Here is a 26,884-nt window from a genome sequence, read left to right as displayed (position 1 = left end):
CGCATGTGTGTGGCCGTGGGGCTCACCCTCCCCGGTCACCACACATATTTACACTGGCCGCTAGGGGCGTGTACGCTGATTTACGCATCAAAATATGTAAATCAGCTAGATACGCGAATTCACGAACGTACGCCCGGCCGACGCAGTACAGTTACGCTGTTTACGTTAGGCTTTTCCCGGCGTAAAGTTACCCCTGCTATATGGTGGCGTAAGTGTGGCGTACCAATGTTTAGTATGGCCGTCGTTCCCGCGACGAAATTTGAAAATGTTACGTCGTTTGCGTAACTCGTCTGTGAATGGGGCTGGACGGAATTTACGTTCATGTCAAAACCAATAAGTCCTTGCGGCATATTAGGAGCAATGCACACTGGGAGATTTCCACGGACGGCGCATGCGCCGTTGGTGAAAAACGTCAATCACGTCGGATCACAGAACATTAACATAAAACACGCCCCCCTGTCCCACATTTGAATTAGGCGGGCTTATGCCGGCCGATTTACGCTACGCCGCCGCAACTTACGGAGCAAGTGCTTTGAGAATACTGCACTTGCCCGTCTAAGTTGCGGAGGCGTAATGTAAATCAGATACTTTACGCCCGCACAAAGTTACGCGCTCCTACGAGAATCTGGCTCAGTGTCTTTTTTACTAGATAGATAGATAGAGCAGTCAGTTTAGTTACATTTACAGTGTGTAGAGGATATCTATACATCCCAGGTGTTGTACATATATTTATACACTGTGGGCCAGATTCACAGCGGACTTACGACGGCGTATCTCCATGTACGCCGTCGTAAGTCCGAATGTGAGCCGTCGTATCTATGCGCCTGATTCTTAGAATCAGTTACGCATAGATTTGGCCAAGATACGAGCGGCGCAAGTCTCCTACGCCGTCGTATCTTGGGTGCAATATTTACGCTGGCCGCAAGGGGCGCTTCCATAGATTTACGCGTTGAATATGTAAATAAGGTAGATACGCCGATTCACGAACTTACTTACGTAAACGGCGTAGCGGCTGCAAGGCTTATGTCTGGCGTAAAGTTACCCCTGCTATATGAGGCGTAGGTAATGCAAAGTATGGACGTCGTATCTTTTTACGTAGTTCACGTAAGTCGTACGTGAATTGGGCTGTGCGTAGGTTACGTTCACGTCACAGGCAATGGGCCTGGCGTATCTTATGGAGTAAATTCAATGTGATACTGAGCATGCGCGCTCATGCGCCGTTCGTTAGGCGCGTCATTTACATGGGGTCACGATTGATTTACATACAACACGCCCACCTATTCCACATTTGAATTACGCGGGCCCATTTACGCTACGCCGCCACAACTTACGGAGCAAGTGCTTTGTGAATACTGCACTTGCCCGTCCAAGTTGCGGAGGCATAGCGTAAATAGGATACGCTACGCCCGCACAAAGTTACGCGCTCGTACGTGAATCTGGCCCTGTATAGTTTAATTAATTGATTGTGATAGCTGCAGTGTTCTAACGTGTTGTATTGCCCGTGTGCTGTATACAGGGCCGGATTTACCATTGGGCTTGACTGGGCTCAAGCCCATGGGCCCCGCCCAATAGGGGGCCCCCTTTAAAAAAAAAATGTTTTTTTTTATTTGTTATTTTTTTTAGAGGTCCCCAGGGGCCCGGATTCCCCCAAGGCCCCGGACGGCAACCCCCCTTTTTTTTTATTTATTTTTTATAAAAAAAATGTTTATATATATATATATATATATATATATATATATATATATATATAATTATTATTAAAGGGCCCAGGGGTCTCCAGGGCCCTGGCAACTAGGGCTGCAACTAACGATTATTTTCATAATCGATTAGTTGGCCGATTATTGTTTCGATTAATCGAATAATAGCCTTAAAAAAAATTGCATTTTTAAATTTTTTTGGGCCAATTTGTTGTTGGGCAGATTACAACACACAAATTGCCGCAAAAACACATTACATACTTTTCTGCAGCTTCTCCATTGAAGTATATTGAAAAAAAATAAAAATAAAAATAGCACCGTTTTGCGTTAAAAAGTCCTCGCCCCCTTTCCAAATACGCAGCAGCTGAAAAAAAATCATGGATGTGAACGTGTCCAATAGGAAAACATGTAACTGAACTGTAGTGTGTTTCTGCAAAAAGCACCAAAAAACAGAGGTGTGACCCCGGCCTGAGATGTTTAGTAACATAATGGGGGTTAAAAAAACAAAAATAAATACAAAAAGAGCAAATAATTGCTCCTGTAAGGGGTTCATTTTTTTACTGTGGGACAGTGAAAGTAATATTTACAGTAGCGATTTGCTCTTTTTGTACTATAAAGGGCTAATTTAATTTTTTTAACCCCATTATGTTACTGGCCGATTAATCGATTATGAAAATTGTAATCGATTAATTTCATAATCGATTAGTTGTCGATTAATCGATTAGTTGTTTTGGCCCTACTAGCAACCCACGTTTTTTTAATTTTTTTTTTTAATTTGTGGCAACCTCCCTTTTTTTATGTATTTTTTATAAATGTTTTTTTTTCTTACGCCTGTCGGATCTACTGAATATCTATGCGTAACTGATTCTATGAATCAGTCGCATAGATACGACGGCGCTAGGCAGAGATACGACGGCGTATCTGGAGATGCGCCATCGTATCTCTTTTGTGAATCTGGGCCTTGGTGTTTACTGCACTTGTGCTGTATAGTTTGCACTTAAAATTACTTGGTGTTTACTGCACTTGTGCTGTATAGTTTGCACCTAAACGTACTTGGGGCCAGATTCTCAAAAGAGATACGACAGCGTTTCTCCAGATACGCCGTCATATCTCTGAGTCTGGCCGGTCATATCTATGCGCCTGATTCTTAGAATCAGTTACGCATAGATTTCTATTAGATCTGACCGGCGTAAGTCTCTTACGCCGTCGGATCGTAACTGCATATTTACGCTGGCCGCTAGGGGCGTGTACGCTGATTTACGCGTCAAAATATGTAAATCAGCTAGATACGCAAATTCATGAACGTACGCCCGGCCAACGCAGTACAGATACACCGTTTACGTTAGGCTTTTCCCGGCATAAAGTTACCCCTGCTATATGGTGGCGTAAGTGCGGCGTACCAATGTTAAGTATGGCCGTCGTTCCCGCGACGAAATTTGAAAATTTTACATTGTTTGCGTAACTCGTCCGTGAATGGGGCTGGACGTAATTTACGTTCACGTCAAAACCAATACGTCCTTGCGGCGTATTAGGAGCAATGCACACTGGGAGATTTCCACGGATGGCGCATGCGCCGTTCGTGAAAAACATCAATCACGTCGGGTCACAGAACATTTACATAAAACACGCGGCCCTGTTCCAAATTTGAATTAGGCGGGCCTACGCCAACCCATTTACGCTACGCCGCTGCAACTTACGGAGCAAGTGCTTTGAGAATACAGCACTTGCCCGTCTAAATAGGTTACGTTACGCCCGCACAAAATTACGCCAAACTACGAGAATCTGGCCCTTGGTGTTTTCTGAACTTGTGCTGTATAGTTTGAACCTAAATGTACTTGGTGTTTACTGCACTTGTGCTGTATAGTTTGCACCTAAACCTACTTGGTGTATACTGCACGTGTGCACATATGTCTCAAGCGTATCTCGTGTGGCCAAAACATCAGCCGCTTGGGCACCACATGCTTGACCAGACATATGTCGACCTGCCATGCAGTTCGTTGGCAAGCATACCTGAAAGACCCACACCAAAGAACAAAGCGTACCTCCCCTTGCCCCTCATCAGCTGGGATCTCCAACCCCACTATACCCTCAATCCTCTCTGAAGCCTGCACTGATAGGCAGAGGCGTAACTAGAAACTTCCGGGGCCCGGTGCAAAAAATCCCCCCCCCCCCCGAAAAGCATGATTTTGATACATTATTTTTTTTACACTGTATAACTAAGTAAAACATTTGTTTCTGATTTCAACTTACCATAACTGTCAAGAGGAAGCTTCAGGATAGGACATGATCACAACAGGTCACAGAAGGAACCTGCAAAATATCATGAAGAACAACCGTAAATCAAAGATATATACATCCATTGGACAGAGTTATAGTCAAAGATCCACATTTATTTATTTATTTATTTATAATATATAAAAAATAACATTTTGAATGAAATTAATTTGGAAAATATAAAACACTGTGAATGTATAGACACACAAACTTACAAAAAAATCTTCAGAGAAAATTGAGTACTGTCCGAGGCTACAATCACATCAAGTAAAAAAATCTTCACAAAGGTAGAAGAAAATCTTCAAAAAAGGGTCCACAACAGGGCCAACAATGGCTTCCAACTTTTTTTTAGAACTTAAAACTATTTCACACATTTAACTTTGTTTCTGTGAAGAAGGACCTGTAATATAGAAATGTGTATATATATATTAGCATGGTTTATTGATAATAGCAAGCATTCAACTCAACTGGTTAGTTTAACTTGGAACCAAGCATGCAAGGTTCAACCATAAAAATGGGTTAGTGTAACTGGTAACAAAACTGAAAAAGTGTTTAGGGCAGCCTTTCTCAACAAAGCTTCAGAGAAACCCTAGAGTTTCTACAGAGGTTGTTAGGGGTTCTATGAGCTGTGGCTGATTGACCTCCTATATGATGGCATTTGCTTTGATCCAGGGCAATTTGATCTATTTAGCCATCTGAAGGGTGGCATTCTGACCCCCACTGTAAGAAAGACATTCTTCCCACTGACCACCAATATAGACTTCATTCCTCCCAATGACCCCTAATGGATAGGTTTTAGTAAAAGTTCCCCAAGACCTGAAAATGTATTAAAGGATTCCTCTGGGGTAAAAAGGTTGAGAAAGACTGGTATATTGTAACTTGTAACAAAACCGATATAACTGAAAACTTACTACAGTCATTAAAAATTACGCTGCCTTGCTTTTGCTTCAGCAAAGTCATCTACAATGGTTTCGATGTTGAGTCTTCTAGCTCTCTCATTTTCTATGCTTAACAAAGCAAGTCCAGTGAGTCTTTGTTGAGACATGGTGTTTCTCAAATAACTTTTAATTAGTTTTAATTTTAAAAAAGACCTTTCTACAGTTGCTACGGTTACTGGGAGTGAGAGGAACAGCAGTAATGCTATGCAGACATCTGGGACAGTAGAAGACAGTGCACTGTTTTCAACAAGTAGTAGGTGAGCAAGATCCTTTACAGTGGAACAACTGCGAACCTCTTCTTGAAGTACTGAACGGAATGAAAGAAGCTGCCCAGGAAAATCTGGTGATAGATCCTCCTTGTAAAATTCATGCAGTTTTGATGCTGCTGCAATCAGATTGTCATCAGACTGAGAAGCAAGAATGGCAGGCTGAACTATCTCAAATCTATGATGGACTGCATTCATTCCAGTAAATCGGTCTGACAGCTGGTTTATAATCATCCAAACATCTATAAAATACAGTTGTTTTAAAGCGTTCCTCTGGATCAGATAATCTTTCATCCATACACAGCTCATCAAAGTGGCACTTTACTTTTTTTAATCTTTTATTTGAAAACTTTACTTCAATTCCCCACTTTTCTGCAAGTGTCACTGCAGTTTCTTTGGCTTCTTCGAAATGATCCCAGTAGCTGGAAAGGGCTGTAACCGCATTCTGAATGAGCTTCACTGCTCCAGACAGTTCCATGTCTTTTGATTGCAAGGCTTCTGAAATTGCATTCACATAGTTCAAGATTTTAGTTTGCAGGGCGACAAGAAGCACAAACTCAAAAGATTCAATTTTCTTTTTTAGATTTGCAGCGTCATCTCTTTCTTTTGGTTTTGACGAAAGAAGGATTATTTTTGACAAAGCTTGCATAATATCTAGAAAACAGAAACGAAGTGCAAGCAGGGAATCATGTCTAGAAGACCACCGTGTAGGGCAAAGCCGTTTCAGTGTGACAGAGGGTTCAGATGTGAATGATGAGAGAAAGGCCCTTTTGCGTACGCTTTCCCCAAAGAAGGTGTATAAATTATGCACCACATGAAAGAATCTTCCGGTATGTCAGAAACAGCATCCTGAATGACACGATTTAAATTGTGTGCTGCACAATGAACATAGAGGGCATTTTTTCCATATTTGCTATCCTAGCCTGCACACCAGAATAAACACCACTCATTGTTGCTCCACCATCATACCCCTGATCACGGCACTTTGATATTTCAAGGCCCTTGCTCTCTATGCAGGCAACAATATTGCTAGCAATCTGTGCTTCACTCTGATCTTCAATGGCATGGAACCCTAAGAAAGCCTCATTTATTGTTATACTGCAGGCTCGCCAAATTCGCATCTCTTTCCACAGACACATATCGAAATATCTGACTCATCTGATCTACTTTGGATATGTCCTGGGTTGTGTCCATTATTATGGAATAAAATTGTGTTTTTTTTAATTTCAGAAACAATTTCACTTTGCACTTTATTGGACAGTATTTCTATTAACTAATTTTGTATTTTGGGGCTCAAATATTTAAATGTGCCTTGGGGTAACTGTAGAAGTTCCTTTTAAAATTGGGTCATATTCGGCAAGTAGCTCTATGATGGAGAGAAAATTTCCATTGTTAACCTCTCCCAGGCTCTCTATGACCATGAAAGGCTAGATTAGCCATTGCCATTGTTAATGTTACATTAAGAATTCTTTGTAGGACCTGCCTCCAAAAGTTTTTTTCCTGTCATATTTTTTTTTCATTTTTACATAGTTACATAGTTACATAGTTAGTCAGGCTGAAAAAAGACACAAGTCCATCCAGTTCAACCACAAAAAATAAACAAACAAAATAAAAAACACAGTACAATCCCATACACCCAACTCCATACCCACAGTTGATCCAGAGGAAGGCAAAAAACCCCAGCAGAGCATGATCCAATTTGCTACAGCAGGGGAAAAATTCCTTCCTGATCCCCCGAGAGGCAATCGGATTTACCCTGGATCAACTTTACCTTCAAATCTTAGTACTCAGTTATTTTATGTACATTTAGGAAAGTATCCAGGCCTTTCTTAAAGCAATCTACTGAGCTGGCCAGAACCACCCCTGGAGGGAGTCTGTTCCACATTTTCACAGCTCTTACTGTGAAAAAACCTTTCCGTATTTGGAGGTGAAATCTCTTTTCCTCTAGACGTAAAGAGTGCCCTCTTGTCCTCAGTGTTGACCGTAAAGTGAATAACTCAACACCAAGTCCACTGTATGGACCTCTTATATATTTGTACATGTTGATCATATCCCCCCTAATTCTCCTCTTCTCAAGAGTGAATAAATTCAGTTCCTCTAATCTTTCCTCATAGCTGAGCTCCTCCATGCCTCTTATCAGTTTGGTTGCCCTTCTCTGCACTTTCTCCAGTTCCCTGATATCCTTTTTGAGAACTGGTGCCCAAAACTGAACTGCATATTCCAGATGAGGTCTTACTAATGATTTATACAGGGGCAAAATTATATCTCTGTCTCTGGAGTCCATACCTCTCTTAATACAAGAAAGGACTTTGCTCGCTTTGGAAACCGCAGCTTGGCATTGCATGTTATTATTGAGCTTATGATCTACCAAGACCCCCAGATCCTTCTCGATTACAGATCCCCCCAGTTGTACTCCCCCCTAGCATGTATGATGCATGCATATTCTTAGTCCCTAAGTGCATAACTTTACATTTATCAACATTAAACCTCATCTGCCACTCAGTCGCCCAATTAGACAGAGCATTGAGGTTGGCTTGTAAATTGGCGACATCCTGCAAGGACGTTATTCCACTGCATAGCTTGGTGTCATCTGCAAAGACAGAAATGTTACTTTTGATCTCAGACCCAATATCATTTATAAATATATTGAAAAGTAAGGGTCCCAGCACTGAACCTTGGGGTACATCACTGATAACATTGGACCATTCAGAGTAAGAATCATTAACCACGACTCTCTGAATTCTGTCTTTCAGCCAGTTTTCTATCCATTTACAAACTGATATATCCAATCCTGTAGACCTTACCTTACACATGAGCCGTGTGTGGGGAACTGTATCGAACGCTTTTGCAAAATCCAAATATATCACGTCCACAGCCACGCCTCTGTCCAGGGTTTTACTTACCTCTTCATAAAAGGAAATCAGGTTTGTCTGACAACTTCTGTCTTTCATGAATCCATGCTGTCTGCTGCTTAAATAGTTTTTTTCCAGCAAGAACTCATCCATGTGGTCTTTTATTAAATGTTCCAGTATCTTCCCAACTATAGAAGTTAGACTAACAGGTCTATAGTTACTTGGTAAAGACTTTGTTCCCTTTTTAAATATGGGCACCACATTGGCCCTGCGCCAAACAATCCAGTGGTACTATTCCTGTCATTAATGAGTCCCTAAATATTAGATACAGTGGCTTTGAAATGACAGAGCTCAACTCACCTAGGATCCGTGGGTGGATGCCATCTGGTCCAGGTGCTTCATCCACCTTTATTCTGTCTAAATATTTCTGGACCATATCACTTTTGAGCCATTGTGGATTTGGGGCTGTGTCACTCCCACCCCCATTTTGGACATGAGCTCCCCCATGCTCCATTGTATACACAGAGCTGAAGAAAGCATTTAATAAATTTGCCTTCTCTTTGTCCCCAGTCACCCACTCTAGATTATTTTGTAAGGGGCCTACATGCTCAGACTTCACCTTTTTACTATTAATATATTTAAAGAATTTTTTGGGGTTTGTCCTACTATCTTTTGCAATCTGTCGTTCATTTTGAATTTTTGCATCCTTGATTTCCTTTTTACATATCCTGTTATATTCTTTGTAACATTTAAACAACACTAGTGTTCCTTCATTTTTATATTTTTTAAAAGCTACTTTCTTATTGTTTATAGCTTTTTTAACTTTGCCCGTGAGCCACATAGGTTTTATTTTTAGCCTTTTAGCTCATCATTTTCCTCATCAATTGTTTTATTACGCCTCCACTGATCATAGAGTACACATGCTTCCATGTGAAGTTGTGAAGACTCATGGATCTGAATTTTAGCAGACAGCCTCTGCCACGTCTGGATCCCTTTTGCCCATGCAGGTTCAAATCCTCCTTTTTTACGGTCTGCAAACAGCCAGCATGGTTCACAGTACGCTGCATTAGGCTTTGGAGAGTAAGAAAGCCACATTAAAGGTAGTTTAGGCCCTGTCTTGGTGACTCGCTCATAATAACTTTCAGAAAAGCATCTCTTCTTAGTATCATTATTATGGGGGAAAGGTCCTGGGGGTCTGCATGGACCATGAGCCAATATAACCCTTTTAACATTTGGATCTGTGACTGGGTAATGTCCCCTATCAGTCAAATATTTCTCACCAACAATACTACTTTCAATAGCGCCACCTGATCTTGCTCTACTGCTCTCTAAATCTTCATCTTCATTAGTATTTGGGGTGGTGCTAAGAGGTTGGTCTTGTATAAAGCTACAGCCTTCAAGTGGATTACTGCTGTCCTCTCCTAGTGAAAATTCAGTAGAGCAAGTTTCTTCACTGACTGTCACCTCACTGATCCGTGCGATATTTACACTTTCCTGAATACTTTTTTCAGTTTCCTCACTATCTCTAGAACCTTCAGCCACAGTTTTAGGGGTGGAAAAGAAGTGACTAATTTTATGCAGTTTTTGAATTTTTATTTGCTCTTCCTTAGCCTTTTTACATTTCTGAGCACCACTCTTAGACTGTGTGGATGACATTATGATGGAAACGTTTTTTGTTTTTTTTCTGTAAATAAAAGTATAATAGAGTCATATTATACAAGCTCTTCAGGAAAGGCACTCCATATATAATACCTAGGATTACATGAGATGAACAGATACACATTTTATAGTCTAGCATTGTTCAATATTCACAATGAACAGGGCAACTAGGGTAGTATTAACCGATATGTTGTAAACTATTATTAACTTTTGTATATAGTCATAGTTCAGCCCCAGTACAGCTATATTTCTGGGGCAGCACAAACATTTTAAAAAAGGTTTGGAAAAATTCAATGTATTGATCCATTAAATCACACTTTCATAGAAGTGACCCAGAATTAGCCTTGATCATTCCAAGTAAAAACTAGTCGAATTAGACAAAATTTTATAGTAAATGGGCTCCCACCATGGTGCAGCATGACCATTTTCTGGGATTCCATTCCATATTCAGTCCTATGTCCAAGTTAAGTGCTCTATCTTTTTATTTGCAAATTGCCTGAATTTGTGCGATAGTGCATAAACTCTCTAGTTAGGTTTTACTTTGCATAAAAGGAACTAAGCTGTGGTCACTAAAGGCACACAAACGCCAAAGAAAAATAATGCTTCAGTATTCAGTATCACATTGTTTTTTCCCACAGTACAATGCTAGATAACCATTGTCACTCTATTTTGGATTACCTTTTCCCAAAAATCATGGCTGGCTGAGCATCATGGAGAATACAAGCAGTCCACAACTGCCATTGTTTAGTCATTAAATTAAAAAAATATATATTCTGTATATTTTTTTTTTGTTTTTTTTTTACTATTCCCCCCCCCCCCCAAAAAAAAAAATGAGATATCTATTATCCTTTACTACCTAAATAAAGCCCAATTCATGCTGAAAAAAGGTATAATCCACCTGGATACACAAAGTAGTTGTAATGATATGTACAGTTTTACTAACACATGTCAAAAGTGCAAAATTAGGCATTAACATTTTTTTCCCTTCAGTCATTAAGGGGTTTAACATATTCATCAACTTTTTGTGTTTCAATTATAAAAGAATTGCTATGCAATTTTTTTATTTTCTATGTCGCCATAATGCAGTATTTTCCTGAAATACACCGTTATGACCACTAGATGAAGCTGATGATCATCAAGGAATAATCAGGTCTTTTAGTAAAGTGGTTGTAAATCCCGTTTGCTAATTTTTACCTACCGATAAGCCTATAAGGCCTATAATAAGGCTTACCTGTAGGTAAAAAGAATATCTCCTAAACCTGTACAGTTTAGTAGATATTCCCCTTGCAATGCACCGCTGACTTCAGCGGTGCATGAGCATCGGGGATTCTTGGCTGAAAGCCCAGCAGACGCCGGACCTTGCTGGAAAGGAGTCTCCCACGCCCATGCGCGGGAATGACGACATTGCGGCTCCAGCCACTCACAGCGCTGGAGCTGTGATACCCGGAAGACACGCCGAGGCAACATCATCTCCCTCGGCGTGGACCGGCTGAGATACCGACGCCTTGTTCTAAGGCATGGGTGCTCAACCTGTGGCCCTCCAGCTGTTGCAGAACTTCAAGTCCCATCATGACTCTGACTTTGGGAGTCATGATTGTAACAGTCAGTAGCTTGCAATGCCTCATGGGAATTGTTGTTCTGAAACAGCTGGAGGGCCACAGGTTGAGCACCCATGTTCTAAGGTAAGTATTTCATAATGAGCTAGTATGCGGTGCATACTAGCTCATTATGCCTTTTGCCTTACAGGTGTAAAAAAAATAAAACTGTCAGCGGGTATACAACAGCTTTAAAGTGGAGCTCCACCCTATTTAAAGACATTGGCTTAATCAAAAAACAGACAAGAATGCAGAACGGAACGGAACTTTTTTTTTTTTCTGTGACAGTACCTTTGTTAGCAGCAGCAGTCACTCGTCTTCCTGTCTCTCCTTTGCGGGTTTTCTTCGGGCAGAGCGTCATATCCTGCAGAGGTTTCCTCTGAGTTATCGCAGGATTTCCTAAAGCGCGACGCTGGCTCGTCACATCAGGCTCCCCATCACAGATTGATCCGGAAGTGACGTTCCGTCGCCGCCATCTTGCTACTCCCCACACTCATGCACAGTAATGAGAAAGTGAGAAGGGTCAAGCGGTGTAGCAAGATGGCGACGTCGGGACGTCACTTCCAGAGCAATCTGTGATAGAAGAGCCGATTGTGACGCCCGTTTAGATGGAAACCCGGAAGTCGACGTGGTTGTGGGCTTCACATTGCCCACAGGCAAAATGGAAACTGCATCTATTGCATTTTATAAGTTCTTCTTGTGCACAAAAACGGACAGGGGATATTTACAGACACCAAATAAGTGAGTATTACTTTTCATTGCAAAATACAATTGAATGCCCAAAAAAAACAAAAAAAACAATTAGCCATGGGACATCCACTTTAAGAGGGAAGTTTTAGGGAAAAAAAACAGTAAGATTTTAAATAAAGAACTGTGAAGCAAAATAAGGGTCAGTGCCCACCTGCAGACCCACCATTGCCAGGAATGCAGCACCCACCATTGCCAGGAATGCAGCACCCACCATTGCCAGAAATGCACTCACCATTGCCAGGAATGCACCATTGCCATCAGTGCAGCCTTGGAGGGGCAGGGAGGGGGCAGGACAAGCCCCAAGGATTACATGCAGGAGAATTTCCTGTTTACAGGGTGGCCTCTTTAATAGAGTTGAGCGGACATCTGGATGTTCGGGTTCGGACCCGAACCCGGACTTTAAAAAAAAAGTTTGGGTTCGGGATCGAACCCGAACCCGGGCTTTGACCCGAACCCCATTGAAGTCAATGGGGACCCGGACTTTTGACTACAAAAATGTCTCTAAAAAACTAAGGGAAAGGGCTGGAGGGCTGCAAATGGCAGCAACATGTCGGGAAGAGCATGGCAAGTACTCTGGAAATAAATGTGGATAGGGAAATAACTTAAAATAACATAAAAAAATTAAAATAAAAAATATAATGATTTTGACCTTGGAGGACGAGGTCCATACAGTTTTGTTCAAAATTATTCAACCCCCCAATGCTGTAAAGGGTTTTAGGGAATTTAGTGTACATTTGTAATTGTATTCAGAATGAAATCCTACAAGGACTTAATAAAGAACCATATGCAACTAATATGACATCAATTGGTTTTGTAATACTGTAGTAAATGCAAAATTCAAGGCAAAGGGCACTGTTGAAACGCGACCTGGTCGTGGCATAAAGAAGATGCTGACTTCGACTGCTATGCGCTACCTGAAGCGTAGAGTGGAGAAAAGTCCCTGTGTGACTGCTGAGGAACTGAGAAAAGATTTGTCAGATGTGGGTACTGAAGTTTCTGCTCAGACAATACGGCGCACACTGCGTAATGAAGGCCTCCATGCCAGAACTCCCAGGCGCACCCCCTTGCTGTCTCCAAAGAATAAGAAGCGTCGACCGCAGTATGCCAAAAGTCATGTGGGCAAACCACACAAGTTTTGGGATTGTGTTCTGTGGACTGATGAAACAAAATTAGAACTGTTTGGGCCCATGGATCAACGCTATGTTTGGAGGAGGAAGAACAAGGCCTATGATGAAAAGAACACCTTGCCTACTGTGAAGCATGGCGGGGGGTCAATCATGCTTTGGGGCTGTTTTGCTTCTGCAGGTACAGGGAAGCTTCAGCATGTGCAAGGTACCAATTCTCTTCAGTACCAGGAGATATTGGATGACAATGTGATGCAGTCCGTCACAAACCTGAGGCTTGGGAGACGTTGGACCTTTCAACAGGACAATGATCCCAAGCATACCTCCAAGTCCACTAGAGCATGGTTTCAGATTAAAGGCTGGAACATTTTGGAGTGGCCTTCGCAGTCACCAGACTTAAATCCGATTGAGAACCTCTGGTGGGACTTAAAGAAAGCAGTTGCAGTGCGCAAGCCTAAGAATGTGACTAAAGGTGGAAGTGGAGGAGGAGGAGGAGGAGGAGGTAGCCAACACAGCAGGTTTTGGTTTTTAATTGATTTATTTCTTAAAGTAGGGTAAACCCCAAAATAGTGAGACAGATCTAGGGTTGCTACCTCATCCCTTTAAACCTGAACACAGAGTTGCACAGGTTCTGGGCCTAATTTAATGTCGATAAGGCACCAAGTGAGTTTAATTAGCAGCACCCTAATCAGCCAGAGAACCTGTGTAATTAATATGTTTTTGCTTTGAAAGGGATGAGATGGCAACCCTAGAAAGCTCAGAAAAAAATGTCACAAACTGAATATTTTTCCAGAACGCAAGCATATCCTGTCCGTGCCATGAGTAATAAATTGGCAGGTCAGCCATGCTCGTTTTTTACACTGGAAGATCCCCTTTATGTCGTTAAAATAACTTCTGATATCCAGGGGAGAGCCCGAGGGCTTCTTTTGTATCTTACTGGGGGCCAGAATATTTTTAATCATTCGGGCCCTGAGAAAGGTGACCTGCAGGGTGACTGGAAGTATTGGAGCCAATCTCTGGTCCAAGTGGAGGATCTTGAAGTGTTTTTTAATAATACTGGCTACTGACTTATAGCTATCATTATACGTAGTGACAAATCTGATGGTATAGTCACCTACAGACTGTCTTTTAGGTGTTGTGTTATCAGGGGGTTTCAAAAAGAAAGAAAAAGCCTCGTTGATCAAATCTTGAGGGTAACCCTTTTCCTCGAATTTTTTCTGCATTAAAATACTCTGCTCAATATAATCTTCACTCCTGGTGCAATTTCTTTTGAGTCTATTAAATTGACCTTTGGGGATGTTCTTTTTCCATAAGGGATGATGACAGCTATTAAAATGGAGGTAGGAGTTACCGTTGGTGGGTTTTGTGTGATTTTTTGTGATTATTTTGTTTTGCTCATGTGTTACTACTAGGTCCAAAAATACCAGTTGATGAGGGTCTAACATGTGTAAATGTTAAGTTAATAGTATTAGAATTGCAATGGGAAAGAAAAGACAGGAAGGCCTCAGACGTCCCACTCCAAATCAGAATCACATAATCTATGTATCGTCCGAAGAAAACTATATATTCAGCAAAAGGATTGTTTTGCCAGATGTTTTCTTCCTCCCAATGTCCCATGGTAAGGTTAGCGACACAGGTGCATAGTTCGCTCCCATCGCTGTCCCCTTCAATTGTAAGTAGAACTGATCACAAAAAGTAGAATAATTATGTTTTAAACAAAAATCAACAGCCTCTACTAAAAATTGGGACTGGAGAGAATTGAAGTCTCCACTTTTATTCAGAAAATATTGGACCGCCCTGATCCCAACCTCATGAGGGATAGAAGTATACAATGAGGCAACATCGAGGGAGGCCCACAAGTACCCTGATTCCCATCTGTAGTGTTGAAGGGCGTCTATTACTTCTTTCGAATCCTTTATATAGGAGGGCAATTGTGTAACAAGGGGTTGTAGCATATGGTCGATATACATGGAAAAACCATTGAGGAAACTGTTTGTGCTAGCTACGATGGGGCGTCCCGGAGGGTCTGTGAGGGATTTGTGAATTTTTGGCAAATAATAAAAATGAGGGGTGCCTATGTCCTATTGACTGTGAAAAAGCGCTTGTAAGCGCGAAAGGCGTCGTCAAGGATACACTTTTAATCCCTTTCCCCTTACTATGGAAGTTCTATCCTAATTTTATCACCATTTTTCATCAACTTCATCTTATCTAATTTTTATCAGCAGTTTTCGAAATAATAAACACAGGAGAACGTATTCTACAGTCTCCCCACCAGAGGGCACTCAGCACTTCCCTGGTTCGATGCTGAGCGGCGTCTCAGAGGTGTGACGTTAGCGCGCTCACACAGGGAGAGCGTCTGCTTCCACAGACCGCGTCACGCTGTGTCCCCGGCGGCTGGATCCACTGGGGAATCCGGCGTCCTTTTGCCTACACGTGAAGGCGACAGGGATCCCGCACCGCCTGATTCCGGCTGGTAAGGCGACACCTATCCCCTCACCAGTGTCCCGGTTTACATCTTCCTCGCAAGGTACTGTTGGTTCCATCTGCGGATGGCATGTTAAACCAAAGCCGTGAGTAATGACCCCTTGAGACTGTGGGAGACCGCTGGAGAGTTATTATATCTGGCATATGCAACCTGGTCACTTCTGTGATATCATCTAATACAGACTGTGTATATTAATGATTTTTCCCTATCATTTTGGGCTGATTTGATCCTGTGGACTTCCATGAGCGCAGAATTCTTTTTGGTGTTTATGTGTATGATTGGTACTTCTGGGTACCATTAACTCCGCAGCACTGGTTTGTTCACGTCCCATACGAGGGTTTTTATATTCTTTGGGACACTAGTTTTTTCCCATAGAGCGCCAGTGAATCTTTTGTGTCTATATATGTTCTTCTGGATGTCTCACATGGCTGCTCTGGGTTAGTCCCTGTTATGTGGTTGCTTATGAATTGTTTTTAGGTTGTTTTCTTATAATTTTATGTTCCCCACTATCCTCCTTTATAATTAATTTTTAAGTATTTTCATCCCTCAAACCAAGAGCTTTTCTCATTTTTGATTGAATATTTTATATGTTTATTTTTTGAGAGATATACAAAAATTGAGTTTTTTTTTTTTTTTTTTTTTTAAATATGAATAGCAATGAGTGTACTGATAGAGCTAATAGACTTCAAGCAATTTTTGAAAACATCAATTGTAATAGAAAAAATCCACCTGTGAAACATATTGAGGCCACTAATAACCACAATCGGCCACATAGTGAGCTTTTTGAGATACACATGAGGAAGGCCTTCCTCCATTTGCAGGATGCAAGGCTATTTGAACAAACTCAGTGGTGGGATTTAGCCTTTTTAAGGAAATATTTAGAACTAGGAATTACCCCCCGTGGTCTACGGATTAAAAAGCAGTGCAGTTTTCTAGACAAGGACCTCACAAAGAAGTGGAGATCCCTGTCTGAGTTCTGTACAATAAAATGGATTAAAATATTAGTTATACAAAGAGAAAGAAAGTTGGAACTGGCTCAACAGCAAGCTACTGAAAAAGAAACGATCCTTAAGGAGTACAGTTCCTCTTGCCTTTTCTCTAAATGGTTGGAAGTATTAAATAGAAATGTCAAAAAAGATGAGGATCTGTTGATCCTCAAAAAAAACAAATAAACTTGAAAGGGACCTTTTTGATTATAGCAATGGTCAGATTTTTGAATGGAAGCGCCCACAAAATGAAACTTCAGGCGCTTATTTACAAAGAATACAAATAAAACGAAAGAACAAAAATAATAATAAAAACAAACCTAAATTACATGATGGAGATCATAGTCAATACCAACAGAGGGTCTATGAATCCTCTTTGCCACAGAGGAACAGTATTTTTGTCCCCTTGGGAATTCCATCTACACAGAATCACTGTCCTTCCGAATTGGTTGGTAACGAAGGTGAAGTATCCATTATTGAGATTGGAACAATGAATGTTGTTCCCTCTTCCCCCCTTCCAGCTCCTATCCCTACCAATGTAGAGCCCACCATTGTAATGTCTGCTAATACTACTTTATCTAATTTTTCTAGATTCACAGAGAGATTTAATATTCCCACACATAATAGTTTCAGTCCCCTCTCCCGGGATTTAGAAATTTACAAAACACTGGGAGCCAGACCCAAATCTCTTGAGGAGGGTACTCATATCCCTTCTCAATTGGATCCTATACAGGGATGTGTATCCCCTTTAGGTCAAAATTTTCAAAGGTTACCTCCAAAGGGAGCGAAAGAAAATTAGAAGAGGACGAAGAGCAGGAATCCGAGAGAAGAGACAACAAGAAGGAAAGAATGGAAAGGAGTCAAGTAGAGACACCATAAAAATCTACAATCTCTCCTCTCACACACTTTCTCCTTTCGAGATCCGAGTCCTCCAAAAAGGCCTAAGTTTCTCTCCCTCTAGTGGCCCAAACAAATTTGAATTGTTTAACCGCTTCCCGACCGCCGCATGTAGATATATGTCGGCAGAATGGCACGTACAGGCACATTGGCGTACCTGTACGTCCCTGCCTTTCCGCGGGTCGGGGGTCCGATCGGGACCCCCCCGCTACATGCGGCGGTCGGATTCCCTCGGGGAGCGATCCGGGGACGACGGCGCGGCTATTCGTTTATAGCCGCTCCATCGCGATCGCTCCCCGGAGCTGAAGAACGGGGATAGCCGTATGTAAACACGGCTTCCCCGTGCTTCACTGTGGCGGCGTATCGATCGAGTCATCCCTTTTATAGGGAGACTCGATCGATGACGTCAGTCCTACAGCCACACCCCCCTACAGTTGTAAACACACACTAGGTGAACACTAAATCCTACAGCGCCACCTGTGGTTAACTCCCAAACTGCAACTGTCATTTTCACAATAAACAATGCAATTTAAATGCATTTTTTGCTGTGAAAATTACAATTGTCCCAAAAATGTGTCAAAATTGTCCGAAGTGTCCGCCATAAAGTCACAGTCACGAAAAAAAACGCTGATCACCGCAATTAGTAGTAAAAAAAAGAAAAATAATAAAAATGCAATAAAACTATCCCCTATTTTGTAAACGCTATAAATTTTGCGCAAACCAACCGATAAACGATTATTGCGATTTTGTTTACCAAAAATAGGTAGAAGAATACGTATCGGCCTAAACTGAGGGAAAAAAAAATATATATGTTTTTGGGGGATATTTATTATAGCAAAAAGTAAAAAATATTGCATTTTTTTCTAAATTGTCGCTCTATTTTTGTTTATAGCGCAAAAAATGAAAACCGCAGAGGTGATCAAATACCACCAAAAGAAAGCTCTATTTGTGGGGGAAAAAGGACGCCAATTTTGTTTGGGAGCCATGTCCCACGACCGAGCAATTGTCTGTTAAATCGACGCAGTGCCGAATTGTAAAAACCCCTTGGGTCATTTAGCAGCATATTGGTCCGGTCCTTAAGTGGTTAAAGATCTACATTCATTCATTAGACAGCTCACCCTGAAACGCCACTTTGCTACTAATCCTTTGTTTAACCACAAATCGATTGATACAAATCAAGTAGTGGTACCAATACCTTTACCCTCAGTCACGCCTAAAGAGGACATATTGCAAATCCTTGAGTACTTATGGCAAGATGGCCACACAGAGGGTGATGTTCCTATGTCTCAGGTAGAACCTCCTATGCTCAACACTACTTTTAAACCAAAGTCCACTTTTTTTCCTATTTCTTCCAAAGGGCCATTTATCGAGACGTATTATCAGGCAGTTTATAAAGACCTGCTAGCCCTGTGTGATAAACCTAAAAATTCTAAACATATGAACTTAACGGTAGAAGAAAATCAAGCTCTCAAGGTTTTAAAAACCAACGCCACAATTATTATCAAACAGGCGGATAAAGGGGGTAGTATAGTTATCCAAAATAAGACGGACTACATGAAAGAGGCCAGTCGCCTACTAGCAGATACGGATACTTACCTAAAATTATCTAAGGATCCCCTTCCAGGGTATCAGCAGACATTGAAAACTTTAATTTATACAGCGTGGGAAAGAGGAGTGCTCACGAAAAGAGAGAGGCAGTTTTTCCTCCCCTTTGAATGTAGCACCCCTCATTTTTATTATTTGCCAAAAATTCACAAATCCCTCACAGACCCTCCGGGACGCCCCATCGTAGCTAGCACAAACAGTTTCCTCAATGGTCTTTCCATGTATATCGATCATATGCTACAACCCCTCGTTACACAATTGCCCTCCTATATAAAGGATTCAAAAGAAGTAATAGACACCCTTCAACACTACAGATGGGAATCGGGGTACTTGTGGGCCTCCCTCGATGTCGCCTCATTGTATACTTCTATCCCTCATGAGGTTGGGATCAGGGCGGTCCAATATTTTCTGAAAAAAAGTGGAGACTTCAATTCTCTCCAGTCCCAATTTTTAGTAGAGGCTGTTGATTTTTGTTTAAAACATAATTATTTTACTTTTTGTGATCAGTTCTACTTACAATTGAAGGGGACAGCAATGGGAGCGAACTATGCACCCGTGTACGCTAACCTTACCATGGGACATTGGGAGGAAGAAAACATCTGGCAAAACAATCCTTTTGCTGAATATATAGTTTTCTTCGGACGATACATAGATGATGTGATTCTGATTTGGAGTGGGACGTCTGGGGCCTTCCTGTCTTTTCTTTCCCATTGCAATTCTAATACTTTTAACTTAACATTTACACATGTAATAGACCCTCATGAACTGGTATTTGGACCTAGTAGTAACACATGAGCAAAACAAAATAATTACAAAAAATCACACAAAACCCACCAACGGTAACTCCTACCTCCATTTTAATAGCTGTCATCATCCCTTATGGAAAAAGAACATCCCCAAAGGTCAATTTAATAGACTCAAAAGAAATTGCACCAGGAGTGAAGATTATATTGAGCAGAGTATTTTAATGCAGAAAAAATGCGAGGAAAAGGGTTACCCTCAAGATTTGATCAACAAGGCTTTTTCTTTCTTTTTGAAACCCCCTGATAACACAACACCTAAAAGACAGTCTGTAGGTGAATATACCATCAGATTTGTCACTACGTATAATGATAGCTATAAGTCAGTAGCCAGTATTATTAAAAAACACTTCAAGATCCTCCACTTGGACCAGAGATTGGCTCCAATACTTCCAGTCACCCCGCAGGTCACCTTTCGCAGGGCCCGAACGATTAAAAATATTCTGGCCCCCAGTAAGATACAAAAGAAGCCCTCGGGCTCTCCCCTGGATATCAGAAGTTATTTTAACGACAGAAAGGGGATCTTCCAGTGTAAAAAACGAGCATGCCTGACCTGCCAATTTATTACTCATGGCATGGACAGGATATGCTTGCGTTCTGGAAAAATATTCAGTATCAAACAGTTTGTGACATGTTCAACAGAATTCGTCATATACGTACTACGGTGTCCTTGTGGCCTTTTTTATGTTGGTCGTACGATTAGAGCACTACGTGCCAGAATCGGCGACCACCATCGTCTCATCAAAAAAGGGTGTACAGAACATAGTGTTCCTCGACATTTTAATCATTGTCACAATAAAGATTTTTAATTTTTTTAGAAGTATTTGTGATCGAACATATCCCTAAGGGTACACTTACTACCAACGAGAGATTCTCCCTTCTGTGCACCCAAGGGGTTAAATGAGGAGATTGAGGTTAATGTCCTCATTTGATCCCCTCCTTATACAGACAGATCAGTTTCTTAAAGTTTTTTATACCTTTATGCCCACCATTTTATGCAATTTTATCAATTATCATATATGCCACTAGATGGCATGATTCCATCAGGGTCGCTCTATTGTTCTCATCATGATTTATCTATAATATAATTTTTAATGTAATTTCCTTAACATTTTACTGACATCAAGTTATATATGTCAGAGGAATTATGACTACTAATATTGTTTTGTACTGTTAATATGTACATTATGTATTTTTTGTATAAGGTTTAATTTTTGTATAAGTTTTAGGTTTTCTCTCTCTCTTTTTTTCGGTGTCACAAGGGGTTAAAGCTCTTGGTTTTTGTGTACATGCCCCCTTAGTATCTATTTCCTTTTCCTCCCAGCAATACCCCTCCCCTATTTTAGACTATATAACTAAGGCTATTGCCTATGTCCTATTGCCTGTGAAAAAGCGATTGTAAGCGCGAAACGCGTCGTCAAGGACACACTTTTAATCCCTTTCCCCTTACTATGGAAGTTCTATCCTAATTTTATCACCATTTTTCATCAACTTCATCTTATCGAATTTTTATAAGCAGTTTTCGATTATAAACACAGGAGAGCGTATTCTACAGTCTCCCCACCAGAGGGCACTCGGCACTTCCCTGGTTCGATGCTGAGCGGCGTCTCAGAGGTGTGACGTCAGCGCGCTCACACAGGGAGAGCGTCCGCTTCCACAGACCGTGTCGCGCTGTGTCCCCGGCGGCTGGATCCACTGGGGAATCCGGCGTCCTTTTGCCTACACGTGAAGGCGACAGGGATCCCGCACCGCCTGGTTCCGGCTGGTAAGGCGACACCTATCCCCTCACCAGTGTCCCGGTTTACATCTTCCTCGCAAGGTACTGTTGGTTCCATCTGCGGATGGCATGTTAAACCAAAGCCGTGAGTTATGACCCCTTGAGACTGTGGGAGACCGCTGGAGAGTTATTATATCTGGTATATGCAACCTGGTCACTTCTGTGATATCATCTAATCCAGACTGCCTAATGTAAACATTGAAGTTGATTTCAATTAAAAGGATTGTTTTTTCTCAATACAGACTGTGTATATTAATGATTTTTCCCTATCATTTTGGGCTGATTTGATCCTGTGGACTTCCATGAGCGCAGAATTATTTTTGGTGTTTATGTATATATTTCTCTACCTATAGCAAGAAGCAGGAACCCAGCCCTAAACAATGTACTGGCGGAGTGCTGGTGAAATGGGCAGAGATTCACCTATATATTTCTCAAATTTAGGGTCTTGCCCTAATTTTGAGAAATTTTAAATACAAAAATAGTGTAAGCTGGTGAAATAAGCAGAGATTCACCTATATATTTCTCTACCTATAGCAATAAGCAGGAAGCCAGAACTAAACAATGTACTGCACAGACAGTATATCACAGGGGACAGGTGGAGTGCTGGTGAAATGGGCAGAGCTTCACCTATATATTTCTCCACCTATAGCAATAAGCAGGAAGCCAGCCCTAAACAATGTACTGCACAGACAGTATATCACAGGGGACAGGCGGAGTGCTGGTGAAATGGGCAGAGATTCACCTATATATTTCTCAAATTTAGGGTATTGCCCTAATTTTGAGAAATTTTAAATACAAAAATAGTGTAAGCTGGTGAAATAGGCAGAGATTCACCTATATATTTCTCCACCTATAGCAAGAAGCAGGAACCCAGCCCTAAACAATTTACTGCACAGACAGTATATCACAGGGGACAGGTGCAGTGCTGTTGAAATATTCAGAGTCACCTATAGATTGCTGACTGCCCCTATAGGAAAATTTCTGGAACCTGTCCCTGAACTATGTACTTGACAGAAAAACACAGTATATCACAGGTGCAGTGCTGTTGAAATATTCAGAGTCACCTATAGATTGCTGACTGCCCCTATAGCTGAACAAAATTTCTAAACTATATGAAGCACAGCAGATGTCACAGGAATATAGAGTGCTTGTTGAGATTTCTGGAGCAGGATACACCTAACACTGTCCATAAGCAGCAACAGCAGCCTTTCCCTATCATAAGTGAAGCACAGTGACAACGAGCCAGATACCATAAGATGATGCAGATATCAAAGAAATAAAGTGTGCTTCTTGAGATTTGTGGAGCAGGATACACCTAACACTGTCCCTAAGCAGCAGATTCAGCAGCCTTTCCCTATCATTAGTGAAGCAGAGTGACGATCTGAGCTGTGTGCCTCTATCTAATATAGAGGCTGGTCACATGATGGGTCACATGCTGCACTGGCCAATCACAGCCATGCCATAAGTATGTGATCAGTTCCCAGTCACAGTAGTAAAACGAATGGCGATTGGCTGCCGTGCCAAAGGGGCTTGAAATGACCTGGGGGGAGGGGGGCGGGGAAACCCATGCTATTTTTCTCAGTGATTTTCATCCATATTGCAGGGACCAAACATTACATTAAAGCCGCAAGCAGTCATAAATGACTATTTTCTTATAGTAATCTTATTTTGTGCAGGGACAGTTCTAAACACGTACCACTACTATAGGCACCCAGCAGGTACGATATTTAAAGGAATTTTTTATTTTTATTTTCACTTTAAGCATCATTTAAATCGCTGCTCCAGAAAAAACGACAGTTTTTAAAACTTTTTTTTTCCATTGATACATGTTCCCTGGGGCAAGACCCGGGTCCCCAAGACTGTTTTCCGACAATAACTTGTACATTGGGCTTTAAAATGAGCACTTTTGAATTCGAACGTTCGAGTCCCATAGACGTCAATGTGGTTCGATACATTCGCGCGAACGTTAGGTCCGTTCGAAGGTTCTGGTGCGAACCGAACACGGGGGTGTTCGGCTCATCCCTAATGGAGACTCAAGAAATTCACGTTTGACTGATTGGAGCAGAAAGAGAAGCGTATACTGCACATATAAAGCTACATTGTAGCCCCACCTGTAGATCTTATTTAAAGTGGAGTTCCACCCATTTTGTTATGTTTGTCTGTGCTGCATGCTCTAATCTCATAGTGTTCAGAATGGACAATTTTTATTTAATTTGTTGCTTGTAAATACCTTTATTTTGTAGTCCTTCATTACTTCCTCCTCCTTATTTGCCTAGGCTATTTGCAAGGGTTTCTGGGATAGGCATCATCTTTCCCAGTAGTCCTTGCAAACCTGACTGAAACCTATTACATTGCTTGTGCACTGAGCATGTGCGAGATATGCAAAGCTGAAATCCAGGAAGTCATACAGTCTGGCTTCATGATGTCCACACTTAAGATGGCCACGGTCTATTTCTAGATTATAAACTATTTAAATGCTGTAACAACCTAACAAAACGGACCTTAGTTTACAGACTAACTTTACTAGAATACATTAAGCTTGTGTATTACAGGGGTATTTATATTTAAAAAGTGAAATTGTGGGTGGAACTCCCCTTTAAGAAAAGAAAGTCAATTAATAGATAAAATAAAATAAAAGTTTTATGAGTTTGAAAAACTTTCTCTGAAGGACTCCTTTGGAGACTAGGACATGAAAAGACGGAGGGAGGAATAATAAAGGACCAAAATATAACCGAACCTCTGTTGTTCAGTATGAGTCATGGACATTGTTAAAAGTCAAAAGTCAATGCCCATAGGAATATGCATCCGTAAATTAAATATCCTGTATATCCCTCTCCCGCATAGTATCTGAAAGGCATCACCTCCCATACTGGGAACTTTGATTTTATCTAGAACCTGGACCCACATGCTTGAAGTCTCCACCATGATAGTAATTAATATGTTTAGCAACGTTGGTTGTTTTATTATTATCAACAATATATATGTGTTCATAGAATCGTGTAAGCATCTGGTGGTCCTGCCAACATACTGTACACTGCAAACAATGCAGGTAATGAGATATACAGTATTACATAACTGGTATTGCAGTTGTGGAAGGAGTCTATGTTAAACTCCTTTCCACTAAATGTGGAACAAAATGTGTTACCCCTCAGAATGTGTGCACACCTGTAGTTCCCTTTACAATGCAAGCAGGTACGAGATTGAGTTTGTTTACTATGTAAAAAACTAGGGGACAAATGACATCGTTTATTGGGTGCCTGACAGGACACTAAATTAATTCCTGCTTTCAGTAACCACTGCACAAGTATCAACCACGTATAAAATAGGTAAGAGTCTGTGAATGATATTTTTTAGGTTAAATTCTACACTATATTGACTATATATGACTGAGCAATTGTCATTCAAAATGTGACACTCCTGAAAATTGGTCTGGGCAGAAAGAAGGTAACGTGACTGATATTAAAGTGGCTAATTCATTTTTGTTCACTATTTTATTTATTTTTTTGTAAATTTACTTTTACACATGTTTATGTGGTATTTACCAAGAGTTTTTTTAGTTTGTGTGGTAAGTACCACATAAACCTGCAGAGAATATTTTTTGCGTGAATATTTTTTATGTTGCATGAGATATTTTTGTAAAATGTGTTATGTGACCCAAATATCTCATGTGATATCCTTTTGCGAATTGACCCCAGGTTGTCTTTAATTGGTTTGTATCCTCATAGAACTTCAATATTTGTATAGATTCTTGTTTCCAGTGACTTACTATAAATAATATTGGGGTATAGATTTTCCATCATTGTAATTGTCAGTAACCTAGATATATGCATTTGTATTACAGATCACACCGTGCCCTTGTAAATGTTTGGATACCCTCAGTTTTTCTGAGAGGTAAATCTACTCATGCCTTTCATGTTTATCAGGTAAGAGCTTTCCCAAATAAAGTAATGTAAGAGGTTATCCATAGGGGCTCATGGATAACTTTAATCTGCAGCCTAGGTGGTCTAGAATCTATGGTGGTCTATTGTGTTACGGAATAAAAGTAATAAATTGGTTGTAAAGCCTAAACATTTTTTACCTTAATGCATTCCTTGCATTAAGGTAAAAAAATTTTTAGGTGTCAGCATCCTCCCTCAACGCCCCCTTTACTCACCTGAGCCCTCATTCGATCCAGCACAGTGCACATCTGCAGCTCTTCTCTCCCCTTACTTCTGGGTCTCGCTGACTTTGCTGGGGCATCGGGAGCCATCAGCACCCAGTGCTGTCAATCAAAGCCAGTGATGAAGGAGCTGGGGAGGGGCTGAGTCCCACTGTTTGTGGTAATGGACGGCTTACCATGGGGGCACAGGACAGAGGGGAGGGGTCAGGAGTGCCGGCAGGGACCTTAAAAAAGGAGGTTTGCGGTCAGTCTGTGCAATGGAAGTATAGACAGGTTTGTTATTTACAAAAAAACCTGTACAATCACTTTAAATCCAAAAAAATTATATATTGCAGCTTACCATTCAATAGATGTGGTGGCTACATCTGTTTTCTTTTCCTTAGCTTTTTTCCTTCTGTTGATGTGATCTTGTATTAGTGATTGTCCATATTGCTGGAATGAGCGCTAAAGTAGTGGGTGTTGCAGCAACCTCCAGCTGGGAATTGGAACATGTGCAGTAACTATAGGTATTTGATGAGGAGGGAAGGGATAATGAGGTCACTGACTCCACGTAAGTGCCTAATAGGAGGAGGAGGAGGCACATCTCCAATGAGGCAGGATGCTCTGCAGGGGCCAGCTTAAGGACAGCACACCAACTGCATCACACCGCAGAGCTCCGCATGTTCAGGGCACTGCTGTCTCTCTGCGTTTTTCCAAAAGTTCTTTGGTGTGGGCCTTTTTTGAGATGAGTGCATAAGGTCGCACCACTGCTATTTACAACATCTGTCGCAAGCATATCTCACGTGGCCAAAACATCACTCGTTTGGGCACCACATGCTTGACCAGACATATGTCGCTTGTTGGCAAGCGTACCTTTAAAGATCCACACCAAAGAACAAAGTGGACCTCTCCTTGCTCCTCTTCAGCTGGGATCTCCAACCCCACTATACCTTCAGTCCTCTCTGAAGCCTGCACTGATAGGACTGAAGGTATAGAATTAGGTGTGTCACAGCCAAGTACTTGCAGGCAATCTACTATCGG

General features: G+C 41.2%; 1 protein-coding gene across 1 annotated transcript in view; it reads left to right on the top strand.

The window, feature by feature from the left end:
- SNX29 (sorting nexin 29) overlaps positions 1 to 26,884 on the top strand; it is a 1,289,390-nt gene that overhangs the window by 980,620 nt on the left and 281,886 nt on the right. Inside the window, exon 14 of the mRNA XM_040358531.1 lies at positions 25,547 to 25,628. Within this exon, the coding sequence (XP_040214465.1) occupies positions 25,547 to 25,628 (82 nt within the window). The remainder of the gene's footprint in view (positions 1 to 25,546; positions 25,629 to 26,884) is intronic.

This window comes from Rana temporaria, chromosome 6, assembly GCF_905171775.1.
Source record: "Rana temporaria chromosome 6, aRanTem1.1, whole genome shotgun sequence".
Lineage (NCBI taxonomy): Eukaryota > Metazoa > Chordata > Amphibia > Anura > Ranidae > Rana > Rana temporaria.
The sequence above is the reverse complement of the archived record's forward strand: the minus strand, read 5'-3'. Positions and strand labels throughout refer to the sequence as shown.